This window comes from Bombina bombina, unplaced genomic scaffold (assembly GCF_027579735.1).
Source record: "Bombina bombina isolate aBomBom1 unplaced genomic scaffold, aBomBom1.pri scaffold_947, whole genome shotgun sequence".
Lineage (NCBI taxonomy): Eukaryota > Metazoa > Chordata > Amphibia > Anura > Bombinatoridae > Bombina > Bombina bombina.
In genome coordinates, this window is record NW_026513065.1 from 63994 (window position 1) to 88267 (window position 24274).

The following is a 24274-nucleotide window of genomic DNA, read 5'->3' on the forward strand; positions in this document are numbered from 1 at the left end:
ATGATTTGATTTTAAAAGAATCCTATAATATTTAACTATTTGACTGCCAGAGACGGCAGAAAATTGGCTTAGATCTAGACATTTGTGTGATGCCAGTGTGGTTCACAATCTAATTTGTTACATGTGTGGAAGATAAATTTGGCTCCATTGCTTATAATGGAAAGTAATTTGCAACTTGTGGCTGTGACAAGGTTACAAATCTTCATGAACTCTGACATTTTTAAGTTGTGATGTTGCTACAAGTTTCATGAATTAGTTTCACAATCAGTTTTTTTTTTTATCTAGGCCAATGTGTTGCATCCATGTCTGGCATCCAAATGGTTAAAACTGCTATTGCTTGATTGTTAAAGGTATAGAGAGGTCAATAGTGAAATGTGCAAGGGTTCAATTTTAAATTACAGTATTACTGTTTTTCAGCAGCATACATACATATGCTATGAAGGGCCAATGCATCAGTATTCAAGCTCAGAGAGTTGGCAGTAGTGTGTATTGCTTCTGTGAAGATTTAATTTGTGTCATGCAAGCCAATGCTGACATTGATGCACAGGCCCTCACAGCCTATGGGGCCTATTTATGAAAGGCCTGTCGGACATGATCTGACATTGCGGATCATGTCCGACAGATCTCGCTGAATGCGGAGAGCAATACGTTCTCCGTATTCAGCATCGCACCAGCAGCTCTTGTGAACTACTGGTGCAACGCTGCCCCCTGCAGATTCACGGCCAATCGGCCGCTAGCAGGGGGGTTTCAATCAACCCGATCATATTCGATCGGGATTAATTGCGGCAATGTCTGTCCGCCTCCTCAGAGCAGGCAGACAGGTTGTGGAGCAGCGGTCTTTAGACTGCTGCTCCATAACTCGTGTTTCTGGCGAGTCTGAAGACTCGCCAGAAACACAGCCATCAAGCTCCATACGGAGTTTGATAAATGGGCCCCTATGTGCGTATGCCACTAAAAATAGGGATAACATTTTCTAGAAGCATTTTTGCTAATGGAAGTATATTGCAAAAAAAACTTGTATGTAAAACTGAAATGCACCATTACACATTTCCCAAAATGCCTGTTCTATCAGAATAATGTCCCTTTAACTTGTACAATATTCAATATACATGAAAGTATTTTTCAATTTGAAAACAGATATCTAACCCAATAACTTATTTTGTGAGCCCATAGACGTCATGTTCTCCAAAATAACTAAGCTAAAAAGTCCCTTTCTAAAATATTTAGACCTTGCGGTATGAACAGTCTTCTTAGACAACCCCACCAGAAATGGGAGCTTTAGAAATGGGACAGTGTTTAGCTCCTGTGTTGCTGTTCTTGAACAAGAAACCATCTGTGATTGACAGCTACATGTGACTGCCAGTTTGTCTCACTTTTGGAGCTGCTATTTGTGTTTAACCTCTAGGGTCAGTAACAAGGTCCGTAATTTAGAGCATATTACATTTGCATTAGAATAACCACTTAGGTTTATGGAAATTTGATGTGATATTTCCAAGTGATCATGGTATCTGATGTTACTGACTTACTCATTCTAAATCCTCAAAAGGAATAGTTCAGTCCCAAAATCACTTTATAATCCATCCAGAGGAATATGACATCTGTTCCAAACTCTTTATACAATGCTTATTGAAGGTGATTTGCAGACAACAAATGGTGCTGTGTACCTAGTAAGCGATCTTGTAGGTACAGTCACTGCAATTTGCTTTAACTGAACAGAAAAAAAATATTTGATTGTCTTTTAACTCTTCCTTCTTACAATAAGGCAACGTGTATCTAAAAAACTGCAAAGGTATAAGGTCTTCAGACATTGAGAAGTGAATATCAAGAACTGATTTAAGTTCCAAACATTTGCATCAGATCTGCCAACTTCAAAAATGGGCGTTCATGCATCTCTTTCAATTCTTGAAAGTATTATTGTATAAATATTGTGATAACAAGTGTCACCACACCCTGTTTTATTTGCTTGCAATAGCTTGTCAAATCATAAGCTCATTGAAATGTATTTCTATAAAAACACATTGTACTCAAATCACTTCCTTTTTAAAAGGACCGTTAAATAGTTTGTGATTGTAATATAAAATACTTAGTGCATATATACTTTCATGATTTATTTTACCCCCTTTTCTTGTAATTTGATTCTGAAAATTGCAGATTTTCCAGTCCTTAAACCTGACAAAGCACATGACAGGCATCACAAGCCTAGCCCTGCTACATATCCGTATCTCATCTACAGCTCCAGTTACAAATTATGTTATTTTCTCATTAGTTTAAAATTCTTTAACCCTTTTAAAGTCACTCTTTCTGAAGTCCTTGACCAACGATGCAAAGCTGGGGATGAGTTACTGTTTGATTAGATGGTTTGAGTTCAGATAAACACTGGCTTGCCTGCTGCTCGTTCTCTTTGTGCATGGTATCCTCAGCACTGAAATAAGAAAATAAGATTAAGTTTAGATGCTAATGAGAAATGACTTTATTATGCCAAGCAGTGCACTGCTAATCGTATTATGCTAGAAGCATTAGTAATCTGGTTTCTGCAGCTTTACAAAATATATTTTGCCTACTGATAACAAATATAACATTCCTTTGTAGAAAATATGAGTAAAAAATGTATCATCATCTTAAAGTATCATAAACTATTTACAGTGTTGGCTAGTAATTCTTAGCCAAGGTGGCACAGTTAATAAGAGTGTGTAACAGATAAAAGGACTATAGGTGTTGACTGAATCAATCTGCAAAAAATGGAGGTTAAAAAATGTTTACAATGTTGCATAATGAAAGTTTGTTTACTGTCTGATAGTTAAAGGGACATGAAAGTCAAAATTAAATTTTCATGGCTCAGATACAGCCAATTTGCTTCTTTTTGAAATGTACTTTATTCTCTTGGTATCCTTTGCTAAAAAGCATACCTAGGTAGGCTATCTTGTAGCAATGCACTGCTCCAATACCACCTCTTTACTGATGACACCCGAATAGGGTTGCCACCCCGGCCATTTTTTCTTGGACACTTATGAGTTACACATGCTGCAGGGTGTGTAGGGAGGAACATGAATAGTGCTGTCCATGATCACCATCTGCGTGCTATCCAGAGGTGCGATGCATGTTACCCTCTGCTCACCCTGCAGCATATGTAACTCATATATGTCCAGGGAAACATGGCCGAGGTGGCAAACCTACACCCAAATCTATGCATATTACTCTACTGTCTCACTAATATCTCCCCCTGAATGGTCTTCTATCACCTCAAAACACCAAGACTTTTATTGATTCTTTCATCTGTCGACTCCCCAATATCTGAAATCCACACCACTATTGACAAATCCACCACAACACTTAATCCCATATCCACTGCCATGGGCTATTTCTTGACTTTGTCCTGTCCTGTACTATCTTTTACTCCCCTTATTCAATAAATCTTTCTATTTACATTTCAAAGACTTTCTAAAATCTGGCCATTCCTCACTTAAGACGCAATAAAAATGTCTGGTACGTACACTCATCATATCACATATTGCGTACTGCAGCAAACTCCTTTGCTTACCACTCCTTCACTTCAATCTATTCTATGTGCTGCCAGGCTTATTGACCTCACACACACTTTCTCTTCTGCTGCTCCTCTATGTTGGTCCCTCTGCTAGTTTCCACTATCTACCAGGATCAGAGACACCTCAAGGGATTACTTCTGGGGGGACACTTCCAGGAAGCTCACCTTTGGTTTGTGGGTGATCCTGCCTAGGAGGGCAGGACCAAAAGTGCCAAGGAAGGGGTTGTGAACTAGGCTGGGCATGTTATGGCAGGTATTGGCAGGCCTGTGCAGCATGGTGGAGGGAACAGGAGTGATGACCACCATTGGGGGGCCAGCAATGAAGCAGCACTGGCCGTGCCACTGCCAGGAACAAATAAAAAGTCCTTAGCATAACCTACAAATCTCTCCACAATACTAAATCTCATTATATCACTCCACTAATCTCAATGTACTCTCCTAGCTGACTCCTTCACCCTGCTTTTGATTTGCACTTCTCAGTCCCTTTTTCTTTGATCTTCAGGCTATCTCCTTGGCCACACCTATCCTCTGGAACTTTCTCTCAGTCTGTCAGACTCTCCCCTGTATTCATTACTCAAAACCTACATCTTTAAAGAAGCGTACCAGCTATCCATGGAAAGTTTATTGCACATCTTAGGCCAACTAGGTGCAGTGTAAACTGCTGATACCGTAAGCTTTCTAAGGATCAGGCACCTGTAATCTTTCTGCCCCAGGCTGCCTTTAGTGGTCTTGTGTTTATTTACTATCTGTATATTGGTTTTATTAACACATTTAATAATATTTACTATCTACTTGCTCTAGTTTTCAAAGTGTTTGTAGAAAACAGGAGATGTAGCTGCATCTGAAGAGGAGTTTAAAGGGACATGAAACTCAAAACAATTATTTCAAGATTCAGATAGAGCATGCAGTTTTAAACAACTTTCCAGTTTACCTTCATTCTCTTGTTATCCATAGTTGAAGCAGCAGCAATGCATTACTGTGAGTTAGTTGAACACATTGCTAAGCCAATGACAAGAGGCATATATGAGCAGCCACCAATCAGCACCTAGCTCCCACCTCCTGAGCCTATTTAGGTATACTTTAGAACTAAGCAAATTAGATAATAGACGTAAACTGGAAAATTGTTTAAAATTGTAGCTGCACCTGAATCATGAAGGAAAAAACATAATTTATGTAAGAACTTACCTGATAAATTCATTTCTTTCATATTAACAAGAGTCCATGAGCTAGTGACGTATGGGATATACATTCCTACCAGGAGGGGCAAAGTTTCCCAAACCTTAAAATGCCTATAAATACACCCCTCACCACACCCACAAATCAGTTTAACGAATAGCCAAGAAGTGGGGTGATAAGAAAAAGTGCGAAGCATATAAAATAAGGAATTGGAATAATTGTGCTTTATACAAAAAAATCATAACCACCACAAAAAAGGGTGGGCCTCATGGACTCTTGTTAATATGAAAGAAATGAATTTATCAGGTAAGTTCTTACATAAATTATGTTTTCTTTCATGTAATTAACAAGAGTCCATGAGCTAGTGACGTATGGGATAATGACTACCCAAGATGTGGATCTTTCCACACAAGAGTCACTAGAGAGGGAGGGATAAAATAAAGACAGCCAATTCCTGCTGAAAATAATCCACACCCAAAATAAAGTTTAACAAAAAACATAAGCAGAAGATTCAAACTGAAACCGCTGCCTGAAGAACTTTTCTACCAAAAACTGCTTCAGAAGAAGAAAATACATCAAAATGGTAGAATTTAGTAAAAGTATGCAAAGAAGACCAAGTTGCTGCTTTGCAGATCTGGTCAACCGAAGCTTCATTCCCAAACGCCCAGGAAGTAGATACTGACCTAGTAGAATGAGCTGTAATTCTTTGAGGCGGAGTTTTACCCGACTCAACATAGGCAAGATGAATTAAAGATTTCAACCAAGATGCCAAAGAAATGGCAGAAGCTTTCTGGCCTTTCCTAGAACCGGAAAAGATAACAAATAGACTAGAAGTCTTACGGAAAGATTTCGTAGCTTCAACATAATATTTCAAAGCTCTAACAACATCCAAAGAATGCAATGATTTCTCCTTAGAATTCTTAGGATTAGGACATAATGAAGGAACCACAATTTCTCTACTAATGTTGTTGGAATTCACAACTTTAGGTAAAAATTCAAAAGAAGTTCGCAACACCGCCTTATCCTGATGAAAAATCAGAAAAGGAGACTCACACGAAAGAGCAGATAATTCAGAAACTCTACTAGCAGAAGAGATGGCCAAAAGGAACAAAACTTTCCAAGAAAGTAATTTAATGTCCAATGAATGCATAGGTTCAAACGGAGGAGCTTGAAGAGCTCCCAGAACCAAATTCAAACTCCAAGGAGGAGAAATTGACTTAATGACAGGTTTTATACGAACCAAAGCTTGTACAAAACAATGAATATCAGGAAGAATAGCAATCTTTCTGTGAAAAAGAACAGAAAGAGCAGAGATTTGTCCTTTCAAAGAACTTGCGGACAAACCCTTATCCAAACCATCCTGAAGAAATTGTAAAATTCTCGGTATTCTAAAAGAATGCCAAGAAAAATGATGAGAAAGACACCATGAAATATAAGTCTTCCAGACTCTATAATATATCTCTCGAGATACAGATTTACGAGCCTGTAACATAGTATTAATCACGGAGTCAGAGAAACCTCTATGACCAAGAATCAAGCGTTCAATCTCCATACCTTTAAATTTAAGGATTTCAGATCCGGATGGAAAAAAGGACCTTGTGACAGAAGGTCTGGTCTTAACGGAAGAGTCCATGGCTGGCAAGATGCCATCCGGACAAGATCCGCATACCAAAACCTGTGAGGCCATGCCGGAGCTATTAGCAGAACAAACGAGCATTCCCTCAGAATCTTGGAGATTACTCTTGGAAGAAGAACTAGAGGCGGAAAGATATAGGCAGGATGATACTTCCAAGGAAGTGATAATGCATCCACTGCCTCCGCCTGAGGATCCCGGGATCTGGACAGATACCTGGGAAGTTTCTTGTTTAGATGAGAGGCCATCAGATCTATCTCTGGGAGCCCCCACAATTGAACAATCTGAAGAAATACCTCTGGGTGAAGAGACCATTCGCCCGGATGCAACGTTTGGCGACTGAGATAATCCGCTTCCCAATTGTCTACACCTGGGATATGAACCGCAGAGATTAGACAGGAGCTGGATTCCGCCCAAACCAAAATTCGAGATACTTCTTTCATAGCCAGAGGACTGTGAGTCCCTCCTTGATGATTGATGTATGCCACAGTTGTGACATTGTCTGTCTGAAAACAAATGAACGATTCTCTCTTCAGAAGAGGCCAAAACTGAAGAGCTCTGAAAATTGCACGGAGTTCCAAAATATTGATCGGTAATCTCACCTCCTGAGATTCCCAAACTCCTTGTGCCGTCAGAGATCCCCACACAGCTCCCCAACCTGTGAGACTTGCATCTGTTGAAATTACAGTCCAGGTCGGAAGAACAAAAGAAGCCCCCTGAATTAAACGATGGTGATTTGTCCACCACGTTAGAGAGTGTCGAACAATCGGTTTTAAAGATATTAATTGAGATATCTTCGTGTAATCCCTGCACCATTGGTTCAGCATACAGGGCTGAAGAGGTCGCATGTGAAAACGAGCAAAGGGGATCGCGTCCGATGCAGCAGTCATAAGACCTAGAATTTCCATGCATAAGGCTACCGAAGGGAATGATTGTGACTGAAGGTTTCGACAAGCTGTAATCAATTTTAGACGTCTCTTGTCTGTTAAAGACAGAGTCATGGACACTGAATCTATCTGGAAACCCAGAAAGGTTACCCTTGTTTGAGGAATCAAAGAACTTTTTGGTAAATTGATCCTCCAACCATGATCTTGAAGAAACAACACAAGTCGATTCGTATGAGACTCTGCTAAATGTAAAGACGGAGCAAGTACCAAGATATCGTCCAAATAAGGAAATACCACAATACCCTGTTCTCTGATTACAGACAGAAGGGCACCGAGAATCTTTGTGAAAATTCTTGGAGCTGTAGCAAGGCCAAACGGTAGAGCCACAAATTGGTAATGCTTGTCTAGAAAAGAGAATCTCAGGAACTGATAATGATCTGGATGAATCGGAATATGCAGATATGCATCCTGTAAATCTATTGTGGACATATAATTCCCTTGCTGAACAAAAGGCAATATAGTCCTTACAGTTACCATCTTGAACGTTGGTATCCTTACATAACGATTCAATAATTTTAGATCCAGAACTGGTCTGAAGGAATTCTCCTTCTTTGGTACAATGAAGAGATTTGAATAAAACCCCATCCCCTGTTCCGGAACTGGAACTGGCATAATTACTCCAGCCAACTCTAGATCTAAAACACAATTCAGAAATGCTTGAGCTTTCACTGGATTTACTGGGACATGGGAAAGAAAAAATCTCTTTGCAGGAGGTCTCATCTTGAAACCAATTCTGTACCCTTCTGAAACAATGTTCTGAATCCAAAGATTGTGAACAGATTTGATCCAAATTTCTTTGAAAAAACGTAACCTGCCCCCTACCAGCTGAACTGGAATGAGGGCCGTACCTTCATGTGAACTTAGAAGCAGGCTTTGCCTTTCTAGCAGGCTTGGATTTATTCCAGACTGGAGATGGTTTCCAAACTGAAACTGCTCCTGAGGACGAAGGATCAGGCTTTTGTTCTTTGTTGAAACGAAAGGAACGAAAACGATTGTTAGCCCTGTTTTTACCTTTAGATTTTTTATCCTGTGGTAAAAAAGTTCCTTTCCCACCAGTAACAGTTGAAATAATAGAATCCAACTGAGAACCAAATAATTTGTTTCCCTGGAAAGAAATGGAAAGTAGAGTTGATTTAGAAGCCATATCAGCATTCCAAGTCTTAAGCCATAAAGCTCTTCTGGCTAAGATAGCCAGAGACATAAATCTAACATCAACTCTAATAATATCAAAAATGGCATCACAGATGAAATTATTAGCATGCTGGAGAAGAATAATAATATCATGAGAATCACGATTTGTTACTTGTTGCGCTAGAGTTTCCAACCAAAAAGTTGAAGCTGCAGCAACATCAGCCAATGATATAGCAGGTCTAAGAAGATTACCTGAACATAGATAAGCTTTTCTTAGAAAAGATTCAATTTTTCTATCTAAAGGATCCTTAAACGAGGTACCATCTGACGTAGGAATGGTAGTACGTTTAGCAAGGGTAGAAATAGCCCCATCAACTTTAGGGATTTTGTCCCAAAATTCTAACCTGTCAGGCGGAACAGGATATAATTGCTTAAAACGTTTAGAAGGAGTAAATGAATTACCCAATTTATCCCATTCCTTAGCAATTACTGCAGAAATAGCATTAGGAACAGGAAAGACTTCTGGAATAACCGCAGGAGCTTTAAAAACCTTATCCAAACGTATAGAATTAGTATCAAGAGGACTAGAATCCTCTATTTCTAAAGCAATTAGTACTTCTTTAAGTAAAGAGCGAATAAATTCCATCTTAAATAAATATGAAGATTTATCAGCATCAATCTCTGAGACAGAATCCTCTGAACTAGAAGAGTCCAAAGAATCAGAATGATGGTGTTCATTTAAAAATTCATCTGTAGAGAGAGAAGATTTAAAAGACTTTTTACGTTTACTAGAAGGAGAAATAACAGACAAAGCCTTCTTTATGGATTCAGAAACAAAATCTCTTATGTTATCAGGAACATTCTGCACCTTAGATGTTGAGGGAACTGCAACAGGCAATGGTACATCACTAAAGGAAATATTATCTGCTTTAACAAGTTTGTCATGACAATTAATACAAACAACAGCTGGAGAAATAGCTACCAAAAGTTTACAGCAGATACACTTAGCTTTGGTAGATCCAGCAGGCAGTGGTTTTCCTGTAGTATCTTCTGGCTCAGATGCAACGTGAGACATCTTGCAATATGTAAGAGAAAAAACAACATATAAAGCAAAATAAATCAAATTCCTTATAAGACAGTTTCAGGAATGGGAAAAAAATGCCAAACATCAAGCTTCTAGCAACCAGAAGCAAATGAAAATGAGACTGAAATAATGTGGAGACAAAAGCGACGCCCATATTTTTTGGCGCCAAATAAGACGCCCACATTATTTGGCGCCTAAATGCTTCTGGCGCCAAAAATGACGCCACATCCGGAACGCCGACATTTTTGGCGCAAAATAACGTCAAAAAATGACGCAACTTCCGGCGACACGTATGACGCCGGAAACGGAAATGAATTTTTGCGCCAAAAAAATCCGCGCCAAAAATGACGCAATAAAATGAAGCATTTTCAGCCCCCGCGAGCCTAACAGCCCACAGGGAAAAAAGTCAAATTTTTGAGGTAAGACAAAATATGATAATTTAAAGCATAATCCCAAATATGAAACTGACTGTCTGGAAATAAGGAAAGTTGAACATTCTGAGTCAAGGCAAATAAATGTTTGAATACATATATTTAGAACTTTATAAATAAAGTGCCCAACCATAGCTTAGAGTGTCACAGAAAATAAGACTTACTTACCCCAGGACACTCATCTACATGTTTGTAGAAAGCCAAACCAGTACTGAAACGAGAATCAGTAGAGGAAATGGTAAATATAAGAGTATATCGTCGATCTGAAAAGGGAGGTAAGAGATGAATCTCTACGACCGATAACAGAGAACCTTATGAAATAGACCCCGTAGAAGGAGATCACTGCATTCAATAGGCAATACTCTCCTCACATCCCTCTGACATTCACTGCACGCTGAGAGGAAAACCGGGCTCCAACTTGCTGCGGAGCGCATATCAACGTAGAATCTAGCACAAACTTACTTCACCACCTCCCTTGGAGGCAAAGTTTGTAAAACTGATTTGTGGGTGTGGTGAGGGGTGTATTTATAGGCATTTTAAGGTTTGGGAAACTTTGCCCCTCCTGGTAGGAATGTATATCCCATACGTCACTAGCTCATGGACTCTTGTTAATTACATGAAAGAAAATTTGTTTTTTATGTCCCTTTAACTTATTGGATTTCACAAGAGGATTTAATTACTCAATACTGTGTATAACATTAGGGGCTGGTTAGATCCAATCACTATGCAGGCTGTTGTACAGTAACATTTAGTTTTTACTCATTTTCAATCATTACTTCTTGTTGATTAGACTTCTTATTAATTGGAATTTGTTTGAAATAAAAAACACACACACATTTTAAAATATGAAGTCAAATGTATTAGAATGAAGTTCTAATTAAAGTGCCTGCTACTAAATAAAAACATAATTTGTTGTCTGTTTCCCTTTCATGGTTAGCAGCACTAAGTTTACCTTGGGCAGACATGCTTAGACTTGAGTTAGTTTAAAAAGAAGTGGCAGGGTGCTGTGATGTGATAATTAACAATAACAACACAAATGCCCGTCAGAATCACATTTTAGCTTTAATGTTGTGGTAAGAATTAAATTCCAGCAAAGGGGTGAGGCCCAAATTCCAGCCTTACAGCAAACACCCACGATTGTCTGCAATTAGGAAAAATGACAATGATGGGACAATGGATTAGACCTCAGTGCACTGAGATTCATATATAATATGCCCTTGTTTTGTACATATTTAGGCTGACCATATTGCCGCTTTAAGAAGGAAGACATATGAAAAATACATATGTCAGGGTTCTTATACAAAACATTTCTTTAAACAGCCCTGAAAACAGCCCTGACATATGTATTTTTTATATGTGTCCCTTTTTAAAGCGGCAATATGGTCAGCCTATACATATTCTAAAAGGTACGGAAATAACAAAAGCTTTGCATGACAATGCACTGATACAGTGTTGACTTAAGACTTTTTTTTAACAAAAAGCAATACTTAAAGGGATAATGTAGTTTAAAAATCAAATGTTCTGTTTTGATGCTCCTGATGAGGGTACAGCTGTTGAGCCAATCAGCAACAGGCATACATGTGTATTTTACAAACACTGGCTGTATTCTCATCTGGAGCAGCATGGGGATATTTCAGAAGTGGAACTTTGACTACGTTTTACCCTAAGGAACTAAACACATAGTAAAAGAAGGAACATTTATTTTTACACGATTTCGCTACATATGCATAGTGTATAAAAGCACATAATCACTGCGTGCAAAATACATTGTTTAAATAATTTAAAACTGTAACCTGGTTAGCAAAATTTGTTTTTTTTTTTGCAGTTTAGGAATATACCCCTTGAAAAGCTTCTTAAATATGTTTATCATATTATCATAGCTATCATATCTATCTCTTCTGCTGTGGCTGATTAGGGACAGAGTATGTGTATTTGTGTGTGTGTGTGTGTTCCTGCACTAAACAAGCAATCTGGGAGTAGAATGAATGGACTTGGCTAGGGTTCTACATTCTGTGAGATGTGCTTCAGCTTTATTAGTCTTTAATATCCCTATAAATTAGTGAAGTTGCATATTGGAAAGCAAGCCATCTGTGGCCCTCCTGTGCACGAGGAATGGGAGATAAACGGATATATCATTGAATAGATAGAATGCAAACTAAAAGGTCCTTAGGGTGGAATGCAAGAACAATTTGCCTTTAAACAGGCTCGGGAGGGTTTTAATTAATCCATTAAAACTTTCATTGTGAGGCATTAGGATACATTTGTTAAGTCTAATAACTATTTCAGATATTGTACAGAAAGGACAACAAGGTATAGAGGCAATAAATCAGGAGTTACCGATTTTCTATGTTGGATTTCTGGGTTGGTTCACTGGGAGGCCATGACATCAGACAAGATCTAGTACTGAGGGCAAAGGGGTTTCTTGGAGACCTACAGAGATCATAGTGGTGGATACCTGACCCGGAGAAATTACTATTAGACAATGTGACTCAAGGATAAACCAGTCAAAGGAGAGATTCAATAAAACCCATCTGTTAAACTAATATCTTGCAGAAAAAAACGAGATGATTTGTACCATCCCTTCATCACATCCCCGAGTTGTCACTCTCCATTATAATCAAGTCACATCTATCTCGTAACCGTGCACCTCTCAGCACATAGACCCACTATCCACTACGAAAAACAATACCCATCACAGAAACTCGTTCTTAACATTACAGTAAAAACTAATAAAAAAATAAAAAAAGACCTCCTTCTATGCACAAAAAAAAATTTGAAACCGTTAAAGGGACAATTGTAAACAACTCTCCAATTTACTTCTATTGTCTAATTTGTTTTTGGTATTCTTTGTTGAAAAGCATACCTCAGTAGGTTTATGAGCTGGGAGCTAGCTGCTCATTGGTGGCTGCATTGCTGCTCTTTCAACTACAAACATTTACATAAATTATTTTGGAAACGTATTCCTGAAGTGTTTTTGTTCTTCCACGTTGGTAGCAGTTTGTGTTTGATGCACGATATATCGTGTGTTAGTTTAAAATTAAAAACAACATTTTCAAATTACTTCTATTATTAAATTTTCTTTGTTCTTTTGGTATTTTTTTTGTTGAAAAGCAGGTAGGAAAGTGTTGGAAGGAGCATGCATGTGACTGGAGAAAGATAATGCATCAGTTTTATAACTCTGTTATACATTTGCAAGAACACTAAGGACAGCAGGGTTTCCTGTAATGTACTGCGCCACAAATGTGCCCGCTACCTACCAACAAAGAATACTATGAAAACAAAGTAAATTTTATAATAAAAGTATATTGGAAACATTTTTGAAATGGTATGCCTTGTCTGAATCACAAAAGAACAATTTGGGGTTTCCTGTCCCTTTAACCCCTTCACATACCCTCTTATTGGGCCTTGCCGATGTCTAGATGCCTCCAGAAGTTAAGGCATGCAGCACTAGCGTAGCTTCACCGCTGTTGGCAAAGCTGCGCTAGTAAACTCCTTAACAACTGCACAATGTACAGGGTACGTTGGTTGTTAAGGGGTTAAGAGGAAGCAACGCCTACAAAAAGACTTTGCAAAATATTGATGAAGTGATACTCAAAAGAATTTCAGCAGTGGTGTATTTAGGTTTTGTGCTGCCCTAGGCACCCAAATTTCTGCTGCACCCCCCCCCCAGTTTTTTTTTACCATAATATTTGTTGGTGAGGGAGCATTGTGAGTTTTTTTCCCCATGGTATTTGCATAGTAAATATTCATGTTCAAGTGCACATGCTTTATATAGCGAGTGTGTGTTTATGGTGTGTGTGTAGCACAGTGTGTAGTGAGTGTAGATGTAGTGGGACTCAAAAAGTGCTGACCCCCTAAAATCTGCATATTCTAACCTTTACAACAAATTAAATCTCAAAAGTATCTTTGAATTTAGGCCAATAGCTGGTGTCTGAGATATGGTGAAATGGGTAATGTAAACGGCAAGTTTTATTTTAAAGAAAAAAAGGTTGTAGTTTATGATTCTCAATATTACAAAAAAAAGAATTTTTTTTATTATCGGACCTGCCAGTTGCCTAGCTGTGAATATGAACTGCCTGTACCTAGCTGTGAATATAACCTGCCTGTTGCCTAGCTGTGAATATAACCTGCCTGTTGCCTAGCTGTGAATATAACCTGCCTGTTGCCTAGCTGTGAATATGACCGTCCTGTTGCTTAGCTGAGAATATGAACTGCCTGTTGCCTACCTGTGAATATGACCTGCCTGTTGCCTAGCTGTGAATATGATCTGCATGTTGCCTAGCTGTGAATATGACCTGCCTATTGCCTAGCTGTGAATATAACCTGCCTGTTGCCTAGCTGTGAATATGACCTGCCTGTTGCCTACCTGTGAATATGATCAGCCTGTTGCCTACCTGTGAATATGACCTACATGTTGCCTACCTGTGAATATGACCTGCATGTTGCTTAGCTGTGAATATGACCTACATGTTGCCTACCTGTGAATATGACCTGCATGTTGCCTACCTGTGAATATAACCTGCATGTTGCCTACCTGTGAATATGACCTACATGTTGCCTACCTGTGAATATGACCTACATGTTTCCTACCTGTGAATATGACCTGCCTGTTGCCTACCTGTGAATATGACCTGCATGTCGCCTACCTGTGAATATGACCTACATGTTGCCTACCTGTGAATATGACCTGCCTGTTGCCTACCTGTGAATATGACCTGCATGTTGCCTACCTGTGAATATAACCTGCCTGTTGCCTACCTGTGAATATGACCTGCCTGTTGCCTATCTGTGAATATGACCTGCATGTTGCCTAGCTGTGAATATGACCTGCCTGTTGCCTACCTGTGAATATGACCTGCATGTTGTCTACCTGTGAATATAACCTGCCTGTTGCCTACCTGTGAATATGGCCTGCATGTTGCCAACCTGTGAATATGACCTGCATCTTGCCAACCTGTGAATATGACCAGCCTATTGACTACCTGTGAATATGACCTACATGTTCCCTACCTGTGAATATAGCCTGCCTGTTGCCTACCTGTGAATATGACCAGCCTGTACCTGTGAATATGACCTGCCTGTAGCCTAACAGTGAATATGACCTGCATGTTGCTTAGCTGTGAATATGACCTGCATGTTGCCTAGCTGTGAATATGACCTGCCTATTGCCTACCTGTGAATATGACCAGCCTGTTGCCTACCTGTGAATATGACCTGCCTGTTGCCTACCTGTGAATATGACCAGCCTGTTACCTACCTGTGAATATGAGCAGCCTGCTGCCTAGCTGTGAATATGACCTGCCTGTTGCCTACCTGTGAATATGACCTGCCTGTTGCCTACCTGTGAATATGACCTGCCTGTTGCCTACCTGTGAATATGACCTGCCTTTTGCCTACCTGTGAATATGACCTGCCTGTTGCCTACCTGTGAATATGACCTGCCTGTTGCCTACCTGTGAATATGACCTGCCTGTTGCCTACCTGTGAATATGACCTGCCTGTTGCCTACCAGTGAATATGACCTGCCTGTTGCCTACCTGTGAATATGACCTGCCTTTTGCCTACCTGTGAATATGACCTGCCTTTTGCCTACCAGGGAATATGACCTGCCTGTTGCCTACCTGTGAATATGACCAGCCTGTTGCCTAGCTGTGAATATGACCTGCCTGTTGCCTAGTTGTGAATATGACCAGCCAGTTGCCTTCCTGTGAATATGACCTGCCTGTTGCCTAGCTGTGAATATGACCTGCCTGTTGCTTAGCTGTGAATATGACCTGCCTGTTGCCTAGTTGTGAATATGACCTGCCTGTTGCCTACCTGTGAATATGACCTGCCTGTTGCCTAACAGTGAATATGACCTGCCTGTTGCCTACCTGTGAATATGACCTGCCTGTTGCTTACCTGTGAATTTGACCTGCCTGTTGCCTACCAGTGAATATGACCTGCCTGTTGCCTACCTGTGAATATGACTTGCCTGTTGCCTACCTGTGAATATGACCTGCATGTTGTCTACCTGTAAATATGACCTGCCTGTTGCCTACCTGTGAATATGACCTGCCTGTTGCCTACCAGTGAATATGACCTGCCTGTTGCCTACCTGTGAATTTGACCTGCATGTTGCCTAGCTGTGAATATGACCTGCCTGTTGCCTATCAGTGAATATGGCCTGCCTGTTGCCTACCTGTGAATATGACCTGCCTGTTGCCTACCAGTGAATATGACCTGCATGTTGCCTAGCTGTGAATATGACCTGCATGTTGCCTACCTGTGAATATGACCTGCCTGTTGCCTACCTGTGAATATGACCTGCCTGTTGCCTACCTGTGAATATGACCTGCATGTTGCCTAGCTGTGAATATGACCTGCCTGTTGCCTACCTGTGAATATGACCTGCCTGTTGCCTACCTGTGAATATGACCTGCCTGTTGCCTAGCTGTGAATATGACCTGCATGTTGCTTAGCTGTGAATATGACCTGCCTGTGGCCTACCTGTGAATATGACCTGCCTGTTGCCTACCTGTGAATATGACCTGCTTGTTGCCTAGCTGTGAATATGACCTGCCTGTTGCCTACCAGTGAATATGATCTGCCTGTTGCCTACCTGTGAATATGACCTGCCTGTTGCCTAGCTTTGAATATGACCTGCCTGTTGCCTAGCTGTGAATATGACCTGCCTGTTGCCTAGCTGTGAATATGACCTGCCTGTTGCCTAGCTGTGAATATGACCTGCCTGTTGCCTAGCTGTGAATATGACCTGCATGTTGCTTAGCTGTGAATATGACCTGCCTGTTGCCTAGCTGTGAATATGACCTGCCTGTTGCCTAGCTGTGAATATGACCTGCTGCAATTGAAAATGTGAGGTGTTTGACCTCATTTGTTTTCCAAGCTCCTGTTTTTTGTTTGCATCTGTAATTTGCTGAGCTATAAAACTGCCTCTCATTTTTACTGTTATATTTACTGTGCACCTGATAAACAATGTCATTTCTCTGGGTTGTGAATTGTTTTTTTACAATATACGTGCACAATAAAATACAAATGATGTAATTTAAAAGATTTGTATATTTTATAGAAATGTATGAGTCACAGTTCTACACAAGTGACCCTTAAAAACAAGTTTATTATGTGTAAATTAAATAAAATAAATTCAAAATAATAAATCTACTTCAATTGATCAAATGAATAAGCTGAAGGTGACAGATGACTAAGCTGAAGGTGACAGATAATACAAAGCTTTACTTTATCAGTCTGCATCTTACATATAAAATATACTATGACCCCTGTCCTTTATTAAAACCCTATACATATTTTCATTAGTAGATTCATTTAAATAAAGTGTTTAAAGGGATAGTCTAGTCAAAACTAAACTTTTATGAGAATGCAATTTTAAGCAACTTCCTAATTTACTTCTATTATCAAATTATCTTCGTTCTGTTGCTATCTTTTTTGAAAAAGCAAGAATGTGAACTAAGGAGCTGGCCCGTGTTTGGTTCAGCACCTGGGTAGTATTTGCTGAATGGTGTTTAAATGTAGTCACCAATAAGCAAGCGCTACCCAGGTGCTGAACCAAAAATGAGCCGGCTCCTTAGTTTATAGTCTATTTTTTTTCAAATAAAGATACCAAGGGAATAAAGAACATTTTACAATAGTAAAGTAAAAAGTAAATTAGAAAGTTGTTTAAAATTGCATGCTCTATCTGAATCATCAAACAATCCAAAGTCCAGCACCCTTAAATGCTCAATGCACGCTGCAGGGTTCCTGCAAACCCCAAAATAGATACAAACAGAGAATGCAGCAGCATAGGTATTTTACCAATTTTATTTTGGCACAGACAAATAAAATTGGTAAAATACCTATGCTGCTGCATTCTCTGTTTGTATCTATCTGAATCATGAAAGTTTAATTTGGACTTTACTGTCCCTTTAAAGGGAAGGAGACATCCTTATAGACATGGAGTTGTGAAAGAGAAAATTGAATTCAAATAAATAGATTACAAGGAAGATAAAACTAGCCAGAATTCATTTTTCAAATTTTAATCTACGCACATCTGTTCCTTTAAATCCATTGTTTTGTGTCTGATGTTTGTTTGTTCCTTGGTGCAATTATCTATTTGATTTCTTAGAAGAGCTGTAACAGATAAATGCCAGTAAATCATGTTGGTGCTAGTAGTTAACACTTCCTTGATTCCAGTGCACAAAACTTGTAAATATTTCTTGGTATTCAGTCACGATGTTTTAGCAGAGAGATCAGAATGTTAGGTGTAAAGATCTTTTGTTAGAATATTGTATTACTGCACTATTGATTGCATAGAACTATGCAACTCCTACAAATACGTTAAACACATAGTTAAAGTCAGATATAGAAAAATGCATTACTAGGATCTGAACACTGAACACATCTGGTGAGACAATAACAGGAAGCATACTGTATGTGTATAGCCACAAATGACTAGCTATTGTTGTTGCTTCTGAGCCTACCTAGTTTTGCTTTTTAACAAAGGATACTAAAAGAACAAAGCAAATTTGATAGTAAGTATAAATTAAATTCTCTTAAAATCCCAAGAAGTTTAATTTTGACTTTCATGTCCCTATCAATATCTCTTTAAAGTAAGGTTAGGAATTGTGGTTAGGGTTAACCCTTTGGTTGCCATAGAGGTCTGCAACACATTGCAAGACTTAAAAGGGGAGTGAGAGCGCTTACTAGTTAAACGCTAGTTTCAGCTATACTTTATATTATTTAAAGGAACAAACACGTAAAAGAATAATAAGCAGCTAATTGGCCCATACCCGTTTTGGGGTGGTTCTGGGAGCCTATGCCTTTTTTTTTAAATGAGCAAGGAGCTCATTACAAAAGGCAGGGGTCTTACAGTAAACACAATAAAGTTCTTTAGCTTTTTGTAATGCTTCATTATTCAATGCACACTATTGTTTGTCTCTTTTTAAAAAATCCTATTATAACTTTCTTTTGTATTAAATATTTATTTTGATATTTTTCAGTAAACTTTATTTAAACAAACACCACAAAAAGTATTTTTTTTAATAAAAGATGAGTACCTTTGGCTCCACATGTCTACTCTTAAAGTGCACACAAATAAGTGTAACAAACAGTCTTTTTCACTGGAACATGAATAACAATGCCAGTGTATCTTATTCTATAGAAGACAGTGTCTTTATCTTATTTAAAGGAACACTGAACCCACATTTTTTCTTTCATGATTCAGATAGAGCATGCAATTTTAAAGGGACAGTCTACTCCAGAATTGTTATTGTTTTAAAAGATAGATAATCCCTTTATTACCCATTCCCTAGTTTTGCATAACCAACACAGTTATATTTATATATTTTTTACCTCTGTGATTATCTTGTATCTAAGCCTCTGCAGACTGCCCCTTTATTTCAGTTCTTTGGCAGACTTGCAGTTTAGCCAATCAGTGATGGCTCCCAGGTAACTTCACGTGCACGAGCACAGTGTTATCTATATGAAAAACATGAACTAACACCCTCTAGTGGGGAAAAACCTGTTAAAATGCATTCTTAAGAGGCGGCCTTCAAGGTCTAAGAAATTAGCATATGAACCTCCTAGGTTAAGCTTTCAACTAAGAATACCAAGAGAACAAAGAAAAATTGGTGATAAAAGTAAATTGGAAAATTGTTTAAAATTACATGCCCTATCTGAATCATGAAAGTTTTTTTTGGACTAGACTGTCCCTTTAAGCAACTTTCTAATTTACTCCTATTATCAATTTTTCTTTGTTCTCTTGCTAAATTTATTTGAAAAAGAAGGCATCTAAGCTATTTGTTTGATAGAAGTAAATTAGAAAGTTGCTTAAAATGACATGCTCTATCTGAATCATGAAATAATTTTGGCTAAGTATCCCTTTCAGCAACTGTTTCAGCCAACTTGTGGGCTAAAGGTAATATAGTAAAGTTTTTGTGATGTCAGGTGCCATCATTTGTCCTGCGTATGTGTTCAGGTGTGGTGTTGTTTTTAACATACTGAAGCATCGCTGGTGCATTCTGAGATACCAAAAGCAAACTGCACAAATAAAGGAAGCTATGCACCTTTAGAAAGATATTTAAATGCAAAGGATAACAAATCTCTGTCCTATCTGAATTTTAGTTGCTTCTTAAAGGGACATTATGATGTAAAATTTATTTTCTAATTTGTAAGACAATGTCATTTTTGTATTAACCTATATTACTATGTGTTAACCCCTGCCAGGGGTTTAAAGACATATGTAAATTCCTACTTGTGAGACTCAAGTTTTACAGCTCCTGAGCAAATCGCTATAGCCATGACTCCCTCTTTTGATTGGCTCACTGGCAATTACCTGCTCAGGAACTTCAATGGTTGTGGCTTCCAAGTAGGACTATACATTTGCTGGGGGTTGCTGGGGGAGGGGGTTACACACATAATTAACTAGGATTGGTAATGCAAGCATGACATGCTTAAATGCATTGGGGCGTGTTATTTTTGCACCAGAGTGCTCTTTTAAGAGGTGCAACCCCTTTGGAAACATGAATAAAATGTTCTAGACAGTTTTTCTTACCTAAGTTTCTGAAGATCTGGTTCACTAGTCGAGGCAGCAGAAATTGAAACTGGAATTCTAAGTTGAACCCGTGGCCTTCTCTCAGAAAAGCACCTTCGAACAAAAGGTTGAGGGTTGGCTGCACTCATTGCAACTCTTCTATGTTGGTCATCATACTGATGGTTAGAAAAGCTGCTTCTCAGTATGGGGCCTTTAATTTGATTAGATGCTACTTCTGTTTTTGAGGTGCTTGGTGGAGATGGTAACTTAGCTTCAAACAAGGAAGTTGATGACGGGCAAAATATTGATTGTGCATTGCCAATCATTTTGGATGAAGACTGTTGTTCATCAGAGCTATGCCTTAATCCCTTTTGTGAAAATGATGGAGAAAGAGGTGGAGAAGGGGTGCAGTGAGAGGGAGGACTAGGTTCCCTACGACTGCTTGGTGGACTGGGAAGTCTACGTTGATTTGGAGGACTTTGCTGTCTTCGTACTTGTGGAGGGCTGGATAGCTTTTGTTGAGATGGAGGGCTGGGCAGTTTCCGTTGCAATGGAGGGCTAGGTGCCTTTCGTTGAGGTGGAGGGCTGGGCACCTTTTGTTGAGCTGGAGGGCTAGACACATTTCTTTGAGATGGTGGGCTAGACACCTTCCTCTGAGATAGTGGGCTAGACACCATCCTCGGAGAAGGGGGACTAGGCACGTTTCGTTGAGATGGGGGACTAGGTAACTTACGTTGCGAAGGGGGGCTCTGCATTTTTGATCCTACAGGACTGATGTTATTCTGTAGCGATGGAGGACTTGGTTGTACATGTGAGTGGCTTTTAAATATAGCTCTGGGTACTGGTGGGCTTGTAAGTTTTCCTTCACATGGTGGAGATGGAGCTGTTGCCCTTGTTGGGGAGATCCTTCTAACTACTGGTTCAGTCTTCACACTCTTTTGTATTGTAGAATAGCATTGTTTTTGTTTAATCAAAGTTGGTCCATTAGTGCATGGATCTGTAATCTCTCCATCATTACTTGACTTAATCAATTCACCAGGATTCTGAAGGGGGATTATTTTGTGTGACTGTTTGTATAAATGTGCAGCCTGCTCTATTTCATGTCTTTTTTGCATTTCAGTACCCCTATCTTTTTCCGTTTGTGTTGCAAGTTGCTGAACTGCTCCCAAAGAACATTTTCTTAGTGGGAAACTGTTAATCTGGTTTTTGAAAGCCTTCTCAGTTGAAAAGTATGCATCAGTACCATTTTTATTTGGTAATAGGTCTATTGCAGTGATTGTGCCTTTCATTTTTTGAGAAGTTGTTTTTTTCTTTATAGCTCCAGGTTCTAAGTTGATACTTTGATACATATGATGCTTTAAATAATCAGATTTGAGTACATTAAATGAATCATCCATAAGTATTTCAAGAGGAGGAGGAGGCAAGTTTTCTATGTCATCAGCCCCTATGTCATTTGGATCAGATTTGATGACATCTGAATATAGGTCAGAAGGAAAACTAGTGAAAGACTTACTTAGGCATGTGTTTAAATCATCAGAAGGCAACTCGTTTGTGGGTAAAAGAGAGTGTTTGTGATTTAGAGGTTGTAATCCTCGGTAGGCAGAAATAGTAGGAGGAAGAACAGGTACACCAAACTTATGAATACATCTTAGTGGCCCTAATGATCTTTGTTTTATGGAATTGTCTCCCGGGCTAAATGTTTCAATTAGCTTTCTAACAGATTGACGAGGGGACATGCTCATACTCTCTGGTTTTCGTTCAACAGAAGGAACATTTTGTTCAGTTTGAGCACTTTGTTTTTGTAAGAACGTATCCAGCACAACACATGAATTGTTATCTAAGTTATTTTCTATACTCTGATCTGATGTTGTTAAGATTACTCTTTCCTGGCTTGGCAAAATATTAAAACATTTGTCAAGACATGCTTTAAGTTTGTTGGTAGAAGAACTTAGTGCAATATTGTCATTTCTGTGGTTAAATGATTTAATATTGGCATTTGTTTGCATTTCTTTGTTTTTATTTCCGTTGGACAAATGTAATTGTTCCAGCTTTTTAGTGAGCTCTTTTTGAGTCCTTTGAAGTTCTAAAAGAGTGGGATCCTCTGCTTGACTTTTGAGTGATTCTACTGATCTAGATCGTCTATGTTTAGATGTTTTTCTTCTGCGTGCACTTGCAGAGCTAGGCCTTATTAAGGCCAATGTCTCACCTTCTTCTCTAATCCACATTTGGTTATTTAATTTCTCAGGAACAAATTTGATTTTTTCACTGATTGCCTCTTTCATTTTTAATGACATTTCCTCATTTTCAGGATTTTCTAACCATTTTGATGAAAGTTTATAAGTACCTGTTCCTGCTGGAGAAGTCATAGGTCTTTGAGGCATTCTAATTTGATCCGATAAACTTGTGTTGTCCTCACTTTCATCAGAACTATCATCATTGCCCGCTGTGTCTTCTGTTTCTTGGCCATTAATGCTGTCTTGCTCAAGAGTTGTACTGGACCCAAGAGAGTTGATGGAAATATTATCTCCTATGCTGGATCTTTTTTTAACATTTAAAGGGGTATGTTTATTTTTTGATGAATAATTAAAACTTTCATTTTTGTTCAGATTTGCATCAGTGAGTTCAGCCATCTTGTTTCCAGTGATTGACTCATGTTGAGAGATTATTTCTGGATTTCTCCCCAAACTCTCTGAATCACTTCTTTTTCGTAAATGTTTGCTTATGGATCTAGATTCTTTAATAGATTCATTGTCAACTCCAATACCACTGTCCTCAGAATAAAGAGTCACATCATTTGGATAGATCTGTGGAGGGCCAACAGCTGATGTCTCCAACAATTTTATAGTCCTAAGAAGACGTTCATCATAGAGTTGCTTAACTTTAAATTTTTCTTGAAGGGTAATGGAAGCTGATTGTAAATAGTTACAGGTTTCTTGCAAAGTATTTGAAGTTAATGTGGAGACTGTACAATTTATTGTTTGCATTTTGTTAACTGTGTACTGCAGCAGTTGTTGCAGTAGATCTGGCTGTTCCGTAGGATTTCCTTTTCCAAGAGGCCAAGCAAGATTGTTTCCTACTTCTTTTAAAAGTTTTTCCCCATCCTCTGCAATTTCTTCCAAACACTGGTTGATCTCTTCAAATCTCAGAGTCATGAAGCTCACCATCTGCTGCATTATAAGCTGTGTTTCAGAAGCTTGATTTGCCATAGAAATGATAGCTTCATATTTGGATAAATTAGGATTTAGGTAAGCATAGGCATTCTGATGAGCCTTAACAAGAAGCTCAGGAAAATCCACCTTTTTTTCTGTCTCAGGAAAGAGTAAATCTTTATCTCTTGACTTGACACGCCGACTTTGTTTGTGGCTTCTTTGACTCTTTGATTTTTTGCCTTTCCTTCTATTACTCTCCTGTACAATTTCATCTCCAATGTCTTGTTCAGATCCTGTTGAACTCTGCTTCCTTGCATATGTCCTTTCTGTTTTGCCTTTTTGGTAACTTAACTTTACCATAGCTTCATCCACGGTTTCTTTTTTCCATTGTTCCTGTAGCATCAATGTATTTTTATCCATCCTATCCTTACAACCATCCTTCTCCAAGTTGGATATTCTTTGCCCATTTTCTAGACTTATTCCAGAGTTGAGTTCACCATCAGCATCATAAAAGTTTGAGTCATTTTTACCCAAAGTGTTTGTAAATCCATTATTATCCAAGCTAGAGGTAGGGATGGGTCCATTTTTCTTTAATGGTATTGATGTATTTTTTACAATACTATGAATAATACCACTATGCGAAGGTGTGCACCCCAT

The 24274-nt window shown here is 38.8% G+C and overlaps 1 protein-coding gene across 1 annotated transcript; it reads right to left on the reverse strand.

The window, feature by feature from the left end:
• Positions 1-2292: 2292 nt before the first annotated feature.
• LOC128644687 (photoreceptor cilium actin regulator-like) lies at positions 2293-24274 on the reverse strand. The gene is made up of 2 exons (XM_053697200.1): positions 20490-24274; positions 2293-2422 (listed from the first exon to the last, which is right to left on the reverse strand). The coding sequence occupies exons 1-2, from the start codon at positions 24272-24274 to the stop codon at positions 2293-2295; spliced, it is 3915 nt and encodes a 1304-aa protein (XP_053553175.1).